Source organism: Salvelinus fontinalis, chromosome 36 (genome assembly GCF_029448725.1).
Source record: "Salvelinus fontinalis isolate EN_2023a chromosome 36, ASM2944872v1, whole genome shotgun sequence".
NCBI classification, from domain to species: domain Eukaryota; kingdom Metazoa; phylum Chordata; class Actinopteri; order Salmoniformes; family Salmonidae; genus Salvelinus; species Salvelinus fontinalis.
Window position 1 is genome coordinate 30,719,252 of NC_074700.1, and position 14,003 is coordinate 30,733,254.

The 14,003-nt window shown below is 43.1% G+C and overlaps 1 protein-coding gene across 1 annotated transcript; it reads right to left on the reverse strand.

The window, feature by feature from the left end:
• Window positions 1-169: 169 nt before the first annotated feature.
• LOC129835765 (zinc finger protein 629-like) lies at window positions 170-4,433 on the reverse strand. The gene is made up of 3 exons (XM_055901542.1): window positions 4,134-4,433; window positions 2,943-3,392; window positions 170-2,366 (listed from the first exon to the last, which is right to left on the reverse strand). The coding sequence occupies exons 1-3, from the start codon at window positions 4,297-4,299 to the stop codon at window positions 1,516-1,518; spliced, it is 1,467 nt and encodes a 488-aa protein (XP_055757517.1). The 5' UTR covers window positions 4,300-4,433; the 3' UTR covers window positions 170-1,515.
• Window positions 4,434-14,003: the final 9,570 nt, after the last annotated feature.

The window sequence follows — 14,003 nt, forward strand, 5'->3', positions numbered from 1 at the left end:
TACCTTAGTGCGCCCCAAACCCTTCACCTGTGGACCAGGAGTTCCTCACTGTACTGGGACCTAGTGTCCCACGAGCCGAAAGAGGTATACTCACCTTGTCATGCGGAGACATTTTCATACACAGCCCAAAGCATGGACCCAACACAGTAACAAAGAGGAAACCCTCTGGTCTATTTGGGTCGGTGGCCCCTCCAGAGGAAATGCACAGACAGTATTTATTTAAGCAAAGCCCTTTATAATCAGTCTACACATCCTATGGATTCTCTAGCTCTCCACCTCCAGGAAACACAATCCTGTTCCTAAAGAAAAACACTAATTATATGACCCTGCACGTGTGGGTAAAAAGCAGAAGCTTACCTCTAACTGATGTCTTGGAATTAAGAAAAAGTTAACAACAAAATACAGCAGAATATTTATCAAAAAGGCCCCAGAGAGAGGTTCTAAAAACAGGCCGTCTGCAGACAAAGAAAAATAACCTGCCAACAATGACTTATATACAGTCCAGCCTCGCTTGTAAACTCCTCCCTCAACCAGTTAAATCTGATTCACACAATACAGGAATACCCCCTTATCCAATCACTACTCCCCTGGTTACAAAACATCCCCATTATCCAATCACTACTCCCCTAGTTACAAAACATCCCCATTATCCAATCACTACTCCCCTGGTTACAAAACATCCCCATTATCCAATCACTACTCCCCTGGTTACAAAACATCCCCATTATCCAATCACTACTCCCCTGGTTACAAACCATCCCCATTATCCAATCACTACTCCCCTGGTTACAAAATATCCCCATTATCCAATCACTACTCCCCTGGTTACAAAACATCCCCATTAACCAATCACTACTCCACTGGTTACAAATCTTCCCTCTTGTCCAATCACTAATCCCCAGGATACAAAAAATGTGTGGCTAATTTGAAGAATCTCAAATATTACATATATTTTGATTTAACACTTTTGGTTATTACATGATTCCATATGTTACTTCATAGTTTGTTTTCACTATTATTCTATAATGTAGAAAATTGTCAAAATAAAGAAAAACCCTTGAATGAGTAGGCATATCCAAACTTTTGACTGATACTGTAAATCTATTTACACATGGGAATACTTGGGAACATAATCCCTCAATTAATTTAAAAAAAAGTTCAACAATGAATAAATACGGGCCGCAACTCTCCAACATCATCCCTCAGTTGTTCACCTAAAAAGTGGTGGTTGTCTGAACTACAGATTGTCCATTTCATACACAAAGAGTAGCAACATTACCTGTTAGGTTCAGACAATAGCCCCATTATATCATTACTGTGACATTGGACTGAGCAGGATCAGGAGGACCAGCTAGAGTTGGTCCACAGGTGTATCTCAATACTCTCTTAGTCCCCTCTCTGTGTCCTCTTTTACTTTCTTTGTGGATGTTTTTCACATATTAGCAGATTAGTCTTCTGAATTAATATTTTATCACAGACTAAGCAGCCATGTTGTTTCTGATTTAAGTTTTTCCCTCAGTTGCCACAGCTAAATGGTTTCTCTCTGGTGTGAGTCAATTTGTGCTTAGTTAAGGTATCCTTGCGATTGAAGCTTTTCCCACAGTCACCACAAGTGAATGGTTTCTCTCCTGTGTGAATCCTCATGTGCCTGGACAGAACTCTTTTGTGTTTGAAGGTCTTTCCACAAACAGGGCAGGTGCAGGGTTTCCAACTGTGACAGAGTCGGACATGGGCCTTCAGTTTACAGGTGGACTTGTAGCGGTTTTGGCAGGAACTACATTCACTGGGTCTCTTACTGAAGAGAGTCACATGTCTCTGCAGGTCAGCTTTCAGAGCAAATGTTTCACCACAGTCACGGCAGTGGTGAGTTTTTCTAGCTGTGGTGCTGGGTTCGGAACAGTGTTTCTCCAATGGTGGACTGGGATCCAATGGTGGACTGCTGTCAAGTCCCACTGTGTAGCTGCTTACAGCTGAACTGTGGCTGGAGGCATTGTTTTGATTATCTGGAGCATCACAGGGAATGTAGAGATCCTTAATGTGCGTCACAGTGCCAAAAGGTTTGACATCCACTGGGTTAGAGTCTCTCTCTCTGTTCTCCACAGTCCGGGTTTGGGGAAGAGTCAAGGACTGAACTGATTCCTCCTGATCACATTCACTTTTCACACAGGAAGGAGTGGATATGGAGTCTTCGGTATCAAAGCGCCCTTGAAGCTGCTCTTCCTCCTGACTGGTCCTGACTTCCTCCTGTTCCTCTTTAATCTGTGTGGTCTCTGGGTCCTCCTGCCCCAGACTGGGACTCCACTCCTGCTCACAGTGCTGCTGCTCAGAGGGAACCTCCTCTTCAGAGTCAGAGAGTTGCAGGGAGTCTGAAGGGAAGGAGAGGAGGAGCAGAGGTTATTTATATACTACAGAATTAAATAGAACACTTGAATCACAAATGTGAATTATAGATCTCAATGATTTTTTAATTGAAAATGTCTTTACTGGTATTGATCCTAAATAATAACAGGAGCTAAAATAATGAGCAATACAGATAAATAGTTTTACTGCTCCCAAACTTGATATTTTAATAAAGCTCGTACACGTCCTAATAATGTGAAAGATTTCTCAGAAAACTAGATGTTTTGGTCACCGTATCCTAAGATGAGCAGAGTCAGGGGTCTACAGGACTGAAGCCGTACTCTGCCTACTGCCATCATCAATGTAATATTGAATTACTAGTGTGAACGTAAACGTACTCACCATCTCTAATGAAATGCATTGGAGTCAGAGAGGCTGTGCTATATAAGCTATTTCAATCATCTTTTCCTGACAGATAACTTTTGAATTACGCCCGGTGAATCATAGCTACATTAAAAAAAAACTGTTCTTTAAACATGGATGAAACAGTTTATTAACTAAGTAGAACAGTAGCTAGCTAGGTATTAGATCTACATACGAACCTATTCTACGTAGTTTTATCTCTGGTGTGATCCGCAGGAGTCTCTGTAGCAGATAATTCTCCTCCTGGTACTCAGCGACAGTTTCCTCAACCGCACCAAAAATCTCCACAGCAGCAGATGCCGTTAAACATTCATTTAAAAACACACAGAACAACTGTAGTTTAGATGTTTTCAGTGGACTGAGAGTTGGGTATTCAGCTAGTACGGCTTCTTGACATGGGTCCTCCTGATCACATTCACTTTTCACACAGGAATGAGTGAATATGGAGTCTTCGGTATCAAAGCGCCCTTGAAGCTGCTCTTCCTCCTGACTGGTCCTGACTTCCTCCTGTTCCTCTTTAATCTGTGTGGTCTCTGGGTCCTTCTGCCCCAGACTGGGGCTCCACTCCTGCTCACAGTGCTGCTGCTCAGGGGGAACCTCCTCTTCAGAGACAGAGAGCTGCAGGGATTCTGGAGGGAAGGAGAGGAGGAGCAGAGGTTTACACTCCCCTATGTATTTATTTACACAGTGAAACTAACATTTACAAATGTGGTTCTATACTCCAGAATTTGGGATTTGAGATCAAATGTTCATAACATCTGTTTTACCATTTAGAAATCAAATAACCGTATGTATCGAAACCCCAATGTGAAGTCATAAGCGTTTGGATACATTAACGTAGTGTATTACAGTAGTCAGAAGTGTAGTATTTGATCCCATATTCCTTACACACATTAATCTAATTTTTCACTATTTATTCGTGATTATCCATAATCATAGTATCATGCACATGAATGTATAAGTGTTCAGAAACATATTATATTCTTATTTACAATGTAAAACATTACTCCAAAAGTACAATACATTACACTTGAAATGTTAGTCATTTAGCAGACTCTCTTATCTCTAGCAATTACGGGAGACATGAGGGTTAAGTAACTTGCTCAAGTGCACATGGACAGATTTTTTACATAGTCGGCTTGGGGATTCGATAGGCCACCTGTGGCCCCACATTATTCACCTTTCAGTTTCTGTACATTCATACTCGTTCTACATAGTTTTACCTCCGGTATTATCTTGACAGATAACTTTTGAATCACGCCCGGCTAATCTTAGTTACATTTTAAAAAAAAAGTTATTTAAAAATGGATAAAACAGTTAATTAACTAAGTAGAACCGTAGCTAGCTAGGTATTAGATCTACATACTAACCTATTCTACGTAGTTTCATCTCTGGTGTCCCCTGCAGCAGTCTCCGTAGCCGATCATTCTCCTCCTGGTGTTTCAGTACCGTTTTCTCAACTTCCCCGAAAATCTCCACAGCTGCCGCAGTTAAGCGCTCATTTAAAAACACATGAAACGACTGTTGTTTAGACATTTTAAGTTGACTGGTAGCTATTTAGTTAGCTATTCAGCTGGTAGCTTCTTCCACGAGGAAAGAAAAGTGGTCACAAAAAAACGAATCCCCTTTGTAATTTCACTTCCGCATTTTCCCTGTTTATTTCAGCGGGTTGCAAGCCCATAACCACAGCACATCGCCTCTATGTGGATGGAGCGTAAACTACAAGGTACAGACTAGTATTGATAATGGAAATAGATAACTACATGTGGGGAATACGTTATAATATATTAGAATACTTATTGTATGAACTGAATTGAAAGACAACTCATTGTAACATAGACGACTTCTGAAAGCTGCAACAGCTTGGGACTTCATTCTCAAATCAAATGACATTTTATTGGTCACATACATATGGTTAGCAGATGCAAAATGCTTGTGCTTCTAGTTCTGACAGCGCAGTAATATCTACCACAAAATCTAACAATTCCCCAACAACTATCTAATACACACAAATCTAAAAAGGGGTGAATGAGAATATGTACATAAAAATATATGGATGAGCGACGGTCTAGTGGCAATGGCAAATACAGTATATACAGTTGAAGTCGGAAGTTTACATACACCTTAGCCAAATTCATTTAAACTCAGTTTCACAATTCCTGACATTTAATCCTAGTAAAAATTCCCTGTCTTAGGTCAGTTAGGATCCCCACTTTATTTTAAGAATGTGAAATGTCAGAATAATAGTAGAGAGAAATATTTATTTCAGCTTTCATTTCTTTCATCACATTCCCAGTGGGTCAGAAGTTTACATACACTCAATTAGTATTTGGTAGCATTGCCTTTAAATTGTTTAACTTGGGTCAAACGTTTCGGGTAGCCTTCCACAAGCTTCCCACAATAAGTTGAGTGAATTTTGGCTAATTTCTCCTAACAGAGATGGTGTAACTTGCTAGCACAGACTGGAATATGTTCCGGGATTCATCCAATGACATTGAGGAGTACACCACCTCAGTCATTGGCTTCATCAATAAGTGTATCGACGACGACGTCCCCACAGTGACCGTAAGTACATATCCCAACCAGAAGCCATCGGATTACAGGCAACATTACAGATTACGGATTACAGAGCTGCCGCTTTCAAGGAGCGGGAGACTAATCCGGACGCTTATAAGAAATCCCGTTAGGCCCTCAGATGAACCATCAAACAAGCAAAGCATCAATACAGGATTAAGATTGAATCGTACTACACCGGCTCTGATGCTTGTCGGATGTGGCAGGGCTTGAAAACTATTACGGACTACAAAGGGAAACCCAGACGCGATCTGCCCAGTGAAACAAGCCTACCAGACGAGCTAAATGCCTGTTATGCTCGCTTCGAGGAAAGCAACACTGAAGCATGCACAAGAGTGCCAGCTGTTCTGGATGACTGTGTGATAACGCTCTTGGTATCCGACGTGAACAAAACCTTTAAACAGGTCAACATTCACAAAGCCGCTGGGCCAGACGGATTACCAGGACGTGTACTCAAAGCATGCGCGGACCAACTGTTAAGTGTCTTCACTAACATTTTCAACCTCTCCCTGACCGAGTCTGTAATACCTACATATTTCAAGCAGACCGCCATAGTCCCTGTGCCCAAGGAAGCGAAGGTGAACAGTTATGGAACACTGAGCCATTGACTGCCTGCCTGCACCAGGTGGCTATGTTATGACTGTGTTGCTTTTGACAATAAGGCTGAGTATTTTTGTCTTCCCTTTTGTGGGGAAAAACTAATTCTGATTGGGTGGGCCTGGCTCCCCAGTGGGTGGGCCTATGCCCTCCCAGGCCCACCCATGCCTACACCCCTGCTCAGTCGTGAAATCCATAGGTTAGGGTCTAATGGATTTATTTCAATTGACTGATTTCCTTATATATAACTGTAACTCAGTAAAATCGTTGAAATTGTTGCATGTTGCGTTTATATTTTTGTTCAGTATACTTTATTTAGTCTGATCAGTGGAACAATTATCTTTCTTAACAATAGGCTAAAATGTAGGGTAATCACTGTGCTATGTTGGTTATGGCGTATGGGTTATCCTGCGTTGGCGTCTTATCAACAAAGTGAAACCAACTTTTTTTGGGGGGTGGCTTGTTTAAGTTTTTGAGACAATTTCTTTTCGCTTTGTCGTCATTTTGGGAGGTGATGGAAACTACCATCACTGACAGGAACATTCTGATTTAATTTTAGGTTTATGGTCGAAGCACTCCAATTTAAACCAATCATTACGTGTTTGTCTTGTTGTATGTACAACCACGAACATCACATGTTGTCCCCGAACTCCGTAACATTTTAACATCTAGCGAGTGAATATCTCATTGTTGCTTATCCCAGTTGGCTAGCTTCTAAAACTAAAAATACCACCGGCCAACCCAGTACTTCGCTACTTCCTCCGGGAGTACCTGTTACCACTGTAATAAATACCATTTAAAATAACACAAGCATATTGCTATTACATTGTTATAACTAACTTCTTTCTAAGCAGGGTTTCTCACACACCCAGAGACAGATGGCTGACACAGAACATTCAGAAACACTGATAAGAAAAAGGTGCAGACACACACACATACTCAAGGACAGAGGGCTGACTACGCACACACAAAATCTCCTGTTTTAGCTGAACATTTTGATAACAAAGAACTTTTGTTGCAAGACTCAGAAGGATGACGTCCAGCTCATCAGGACCAATCTGAGAAGACAACAACCTGATCAGGACCAACCAGAAAACCAGATCTACCAGACTCAACCTACTTTCTGTGTTGTATAAAATGTCTATGCATTCTGTTATCTGAGCTTTTTCTGGAGGTTCTCTATGAGCCGAAGAAACGAGACCGTATACGCTCGTACCAGATATCTTTACTCATAATTAAACTGTCGCTTGTCATACAATTTATCACCTTGTCTGAATCGATCCTTGACCGGCTCGCCCTTCTCCATATCCAATTATCAACACCACCCATAATCGTTTCCCCAGTAACCTCCCCAGGAAACTTGTGGAAAGAAAGCTAGCTAAGTTAATTACATATCACCAGCTACCTACCTTCATATTAGCTAGCTATCTTGATGTATTTATCTCTGTAAAAAACAAACTCCAAATGCGTTTGTAGGTAGCTAGCTAACAGCCATGGAGGAGGGTGAACGTATAACAGCCCCAACTGTCAAAGTGAGAGGGAAGGCTATTCTGTACAGGGCAGGTACTCTGTGTAGTTCCTAACCCTAGAAGTGAGGACAGAGATAATAGTAACATCATATTCCGTGCGGTGTATAATGAAGTCTGTTTCTTGTGAGGTTTTCTGTCCTCAGATAAAAAGAGCTATGAAAGCCTGTCTACAGATGAAGAGGACCCAATGCATGTTTCTCAGTATAAAGTACTCTGCAGACACTTAGTGTGGACACCAGGTGAGGCCACACACACATATTCCTGTTGAACACTTTCTCTTTAACTACCTTATTTTCTCAATAACAGTCTCTCTCCTTCACTTTATCCATCTCTCCCCTTCTCCCTAAATCCTCTAGGTTATATCAGCTGTGTCGGTGAACCCCTCCCGCATCTGAACTGGCTACACAGAGGGCACAGCATGATCAGAGGTGAGAGGTCACTTGGTCGGGTCAACAGGAAGTATTATTAAAGAGATGCTTTACATTGAAATACAGATAGAGATGCAGTAGTCCCAGAGTTAATGATCCCAGGTCAGTTTATATTATACAGGAAGTATTATTAAAGAGATGCTTTACATTGAAATACAGATAGAGATGCAGTAGTCCCAGAGTTAATGATCCCAGGTCAGTTTATATTATACAGGAAGTATTATTAAAGAGATGCTTTACATTGAAATACAGATAGAGATGCAGTAGTCCCAGAGTTAATGATCCCAGGTCAGTTTATATTATACAGGAAGTATTATTAAAGAGATGCTTTACATTGAAATACAGATAGAGATGCAGTAGTCCCAGAGTTAATGATCCAAGGTCAGTTTAGCATTTCACCTACTGATGGTTATGATGACGAACAGTGTTAGAATAAAATAAACAGAAGGCTTGAACATGCTCTCTCTCTCCATCTGTCTCTCGTCTGCAGCTATGTTTTGATGTGAGAGAGGATGCCAACCCCCAGTCCCGTCATCGCCACCTCACCCGCTCTTAAGATAACCTTTGGGCCGACTGGGAGCCCAGGGCTGGTTAGGAGACACCGCTAGAGACACTATTATGTAATTGTGATGAACTGAGATAATATTAGGGTAGCACTGTGATTCATTAATCATATGCTGTCTTCCCTGCTCGTCTGTTCTTACCTCTTTCCCTTTCTGTCTTCTACACCTCTCTCTCGCCACCTCCTCTTTCTTCCTCTGTTTTTATAATGCACACCAGATGTGCATTCAAGTACAGATTGAACTTGTATTTATAATATAATATTACAATTATAGTATTTATAATGCATGTATTTATAACACCCGGATAATGAACTTCTTTCAATAAAGTGTTTCACATTCTCTACTGGTGGAAATTAAGTCTCTCATTTGATGAATATTACACCAATCCTTTTGTTTTTACACTGCTGCTGCTACTCGCTGTTTATTATCTATCACTTTACAAATGACCTCAACTAATCTGTACCCCCGCACATTGACTCGGTACCGGTACCCCCTGTATATAGACTCGTTATTTGGGCGGTAGGTAGCCTAGTGGTTAGAGCGTTGAGCCAGTAAACGGAAAGTTGCTAGATCGAATCCCCGAGCTGACAAGGTGAAAATCTGTCAATCTGCCCCTGAACAAGGCAGTTAACCCACTGTTCCCCGGTAGGCCGTCATTGTAAATAAGAATTTGTTCTTAACTGACTTGCCAAGTTCAATAAATACAAATTGTTATTTCATTTTCTTGTGTTACTTTTTGATTTTCTCACTTTAGTTTATTTAGTAAATATTTTCTAAACTCTTTCTTGAACTGCATTGTTGGTTAAGGACTTGTAAGTAAGCATTTCACGGTAAGGTCGACACCTGTTGTATTCGGCGCATGTGACAAAATACACAGAGGAGATCTGCATGGAGGAATGGGCCAAAATACCAGCAACAGTGTGTGAAAACCTTGTGAAGACTTACAGAAAACGTTTGACCTCTGTCATTGCCAACAAAGGGTATATAACAAAGTATTGAGATAAACTTTTGTTATTGACCAAATACTTATTTTCCACCATAATTTAAAAAAAATTATAATTAAAAATCCTACAATGTGATTTTCTGGGAAAAAAATTCTCATTTTGTCTGTCATAGTTGAGGTGTACCTATGATGAAAATTACAGGCCTCTCTCATCTTTATAAGTGGGAGAACTTGCACAATTGGTGGCTGACTAAATACTTTTTTGCCCCACTGTACATGAAGACACAGCATCATTCAAAGACTGGAATATGATACTCCTGGTATTGGACTTGACTGAAAAAGAATGTTACAGACATTCATACCTGAACTACACCATTATTTGCCAAGGTAGAGTACATAATCAGTGAATATATTAAATGTACAGGCTACAATGTAGGGATTACCATGCACGGTAATAACTACATGTATATACGACTTGCTGCCAACAGCCCGTTCCATCTGATCCCATTATGTTCTATTGGGTTGAGGTCTGGAGACTGACCAGGTCAGGTCAAGTAAACTGAACTCACCGTCATGTTCCAGGTGATGTTTTTCCACTGCTCATTTGTCCAGTGATGGTGATGGCGTGGCCACTGGAGCCGCTTCTTATGGTTTTTAGGAGTGGAACCCGGTGTGCTCGTCTGCCATCTAGCTTCTGGGTCAGTAGCTTCTGCACCACATCACACACACACACACACAGACACAGACACAGACACAGACACAGACACACACACACACACACACACACACACACACACACACACACACACACACACACACACACACACACACACACACACACACACACACACACACACTCATTAGCCTGATTGACTGACTCTATTAGCTAAATAATGTTCTTGTCATACTTTGTGTGTTATAAATAAATAAAAAAATGTTTACTTTACCAGGTAAGTTGACTGAGAACACATTCTTATTTACAGCAACAACCTGGGGAATAGTTACAGGGGAGAGGAGGGGGGATGAAGTGCCATGGCATCTTTTATTGACCACAGAGAGTCAGGATACCCGTTAAATGTCTCATCCGAAAGACGACACACTACACAGGACAATGTCCCCAATCCCTGCCCTAACATATACAGTATATACAGGGCATTAGGAAAGTATTCAAGCCCCTTTACTTTTTGTCACGTTATATCCTTACTCTAAAATGGATTAAATTGTTTTTCCCCCCTCATCAATCTACACACACAATACCCCAAAATGACAAAGCAAAAACGTTTTTTTATACATTTTTGAAAATGTATAAAAAAAATATAATAGCGGAAATAGTACATTTACATAAGTATTCAGACCCTTTACTCAGTACTTGGTTGAAGCACTTTTGGCAGCGATTACAGCCTCGAGTCTTCTTGGGTGTGATGCTACAAGCTTGGCACACCTGTATTTGGGGAGTTTCTCTCATTCTTCTCTGCAGATCCTCTCAAGATCTGTCAGATTGGATGGGGAGTGTCGCTGCACAGCTATTTCCAGGTCTCTCCAGAGATGTTCGATCGGGTTCAAGTCCGGGCTCTGGCTGGGCCACTCAAGGACATTCAGAGACTTGTCCCGAAGCGTTGTCTTGGCTGTGTGCTTAGGGTCGTTGTCCTGTTGGAAGGTGAACCTTCGCCACAGTCTGAGGTCCTGAGCGCTCTGGAGCAGGTTTTCATCAAGGATCTCTCTGTACTTTGCTCCGTTCATCTTTCCCTCAATCCTGACAATCCCGGTCCCTGGCGCTAAAAAACATCCCCACAGCATGATGCTGCCACCACCTTGCTTCACCGCAGTGATGGTGCCAGGTTTCCTCCAGACGTGAAGCTTGGCATTCAGGCCAAAGAGTTCAATCTTGGTTTCATCAGACCAGAGCATCTTGTTTCTCATGGTCTTAGAGTCTTTAGGTGCCTTTTGGCAAACTCCAAGCGGGCTGTCATGTGCCTTTTACTGAGGAGTGGCTCCCATCTGGCCAATATACCATAAAGGCCTGATTGGTGGAGTGCTGCAGAGATGGTTCTCCTTCTGGAAGGTTCTCCCATCTCCACAGAGGAACTCTAGAGCTCTGTCAGAGTGACCGGGTTCTTGGTCACCTCCCTGACCAAGGCCCTTCTCCCCCTCATTGCTCAGTTTGGCCGGGCGGCCAGCTCTAAGAAGAGTCTTTGTGGTTCCAATCCTGTCTCGGAGCTCTACGGACAATTCCCTCGACCTCATGGCTTTGTTTTTGCTCTGACATGCACTGTCAACTGTGGGACCTTATATAGAAAGGTGTGTGCCTTTCCAAATCATGTCCAATCAATTGAATTTACTACAAGTGGACTCCAATCAAGTTACAGAAACATCTCAAGAATTATCAATGGAAACAGGATGTAACTGAGCTCAATTTCGAGTCTCAAAGCAAAGGATCTAAATACTTGTCATTATGGGGTATTGTGATGTCATTATGGGGTATTGTGTGTAGATTGATGATGAATTTTTCAAATGTAATTCATTTTAGAACAAGGCTGTAACATAACAAAATCTGGAAAGGGAGGGGTCTGAATACTTTCCGAATGCACCGATAAGCTACTCAGGAAGAAGAAAAAAATTCCAATATTAATATATGTAGCCTTAGAAATAAGGTTAATGAAATCAATAACTTGCTAACATCAGATAACATTCATATATTTGCCATTCTCTGATACTCACTAAGGATTATTCCTTTGATGATACAGCAGTAGCAATACAGGGATATGACATCTACAGAAAATGCAGGAATGTTTCTGGTGGAGGTGTTGCTGTGTTGTTCAGAGACATATTCCTGATCATCTTAGAGGATCTCATGTTTAACGCTGTTGAAGTGTTGTGGTTGCAGGTTCACCTGCTTCATCTAAAGCCTCTTCTTTTGGGGTGCTGCTATAGGCCACCAAGTGCTAACATTCATTATCTGGATAATATGTGTGCAATACTTGATAATGTGTGTTGATTTTAACACAGAGGTCTGTTTTCTGGGTGACCTGAATATAGACTTGTTTTGTTTATCAATCTGTCCGCTCAAAATGTAGCTGCTCACTGTAACCAGTGCCTGTAATCTGGTTCAGGTTATTAATCAACATACCTGTCACGTTCCTGACCTGTTTTCCTTTGTTTTGTATTCATTTTAGTTGGTCAGGGCGTGAGTTGGGTGGGTTTGTCTATGTTTGTATTTCTTAGTGGGGTTTTGTGTTCGGCCTGGTATGATTCTCAATTAGAGACAGGTGTGTATTGTTTGTCTCTAATTGAGAGTCATACAAAGGCAGCCAGGGTTTCACTGGTGTTTTGTGGGTGTTTGTTTCCTGTGTCAGTGTTTGGACCACACAGGACTGTTTAAGGTTAGTCACGTTTGTTATTTTGTAGGTTTAAGTGTTTTCTTGTTGTTTCATTAAATCATGAACACTTACCTCTCCGCATCTTGGTCCTATCCATGCTCCTCCTCGTTTGAGGAGGAGAACGACATTGACAGCCTTAACAGAAACACCCACCACAAGAGGACCAAGCGGAGTGGAGAAGGGCAGCGACAGCAGCAGAGACAGACAGAGGAATGGACATGGGAAGACGTCTTGAACGGCAAGGGTTGCTACACATGGGAGGAGATCCTGGCTGGAAAGGATCGCCTCCCATGGGAACAGCTGGAGGCAGCGAGGAGAGCAGAGGCAACCGGAGAGAGGAACCGAAGGTATGAGGGTACGCGGCTAGCACGGAAGCCCGAGAGGCTCACCCAAAAATTTCTTGGGGGGGGGGGGGCTAAAGGGGAGTGTGGCGAAGCCGGGTTGGATACCTGAGCCAACTCCCCGGGCTTGCCGTGGAGTGAGAGGGCGTCGTACTGGTCAGACACCGTGTTATGCGGTAAAGCGCACGGTGTCCCCAGTACGCGTGCTTAACCCAGTGCGGGCTATTCCACCTTGCCGCACTGGGAGGGCTAGGTTGGGCATCGAGCCGGATGCCATGAAGCCGGCCCAACGTATCTGGCCTCCAGTACGTCTCCTCGGGCCGGCGTACATGGCACCAGCCTTACAGGTGGTGTCCCCGGTTCGCCTGCATAGCCCAGTGCGGGCTATTCCACCTCGCCGCACTGGCAGGGCTACGGGGACCATTCAACCTGGTAAGGTTGGAGAGGCTCGGTGCTCAAGAGCGCGTGTCCTCCTTCACGGTCCGGTATATCCGGCGCCACCTTCCCACCCCAGCCCAGTACCATCAGTGCCTACACCACGCACCAAGCCTCCTGTGCGTCTCCAGAGCCCTGGGCGCACTGTTCCTTCTCCCCGCACTCGCCCTGAGGTGCGTGCCCTCAGCCCGGTACCTCCAGTTCCGGTACCACGCACCAGGCCTAGAGTGCGCCACGAGAGTCCAGTGTGTCCTGTTCCTGTTCCCCGCACTCGCCCTGAGGTGCGTGCCCTCAGCCCGGTACCTCCAGTTCCGGTACCACGCACCAGGCCTATAGTGCGTCTCAGCCGGCCAGAGTCTGCCGTCTGCCCAGCGGTGCCTGAACGGCCCGTCTGCCCAGCTCCGTCTGAGCCATCTGTCTGCCCAGCGCCGTCTGAGCCATCTGTCTGCCCAG

Coding starts and splice junctions, on each gene's coding strand:
- LOC129835765 (XM_055901542.1), bottom strand. CDS start 4,299: ATGTCTAAACAACAGTCGTTTCATGTGTTTTTAAATGAGCGCTTAACT. Junction 3,393..4,133: donor GATGAAACTACGTAGAATAG/GTTAGTATGTAG, acceptor CCTTCCCTCCAG/AATCCCTGCAGCTCTCTGTC. Junction 2,367..2,942: donor GATAAAACTACGTAGAATAG/GTTCGTATGTAG, acceptor CCTTCCCTTCAG/ACTCCCTGCAACTCTCTGAC.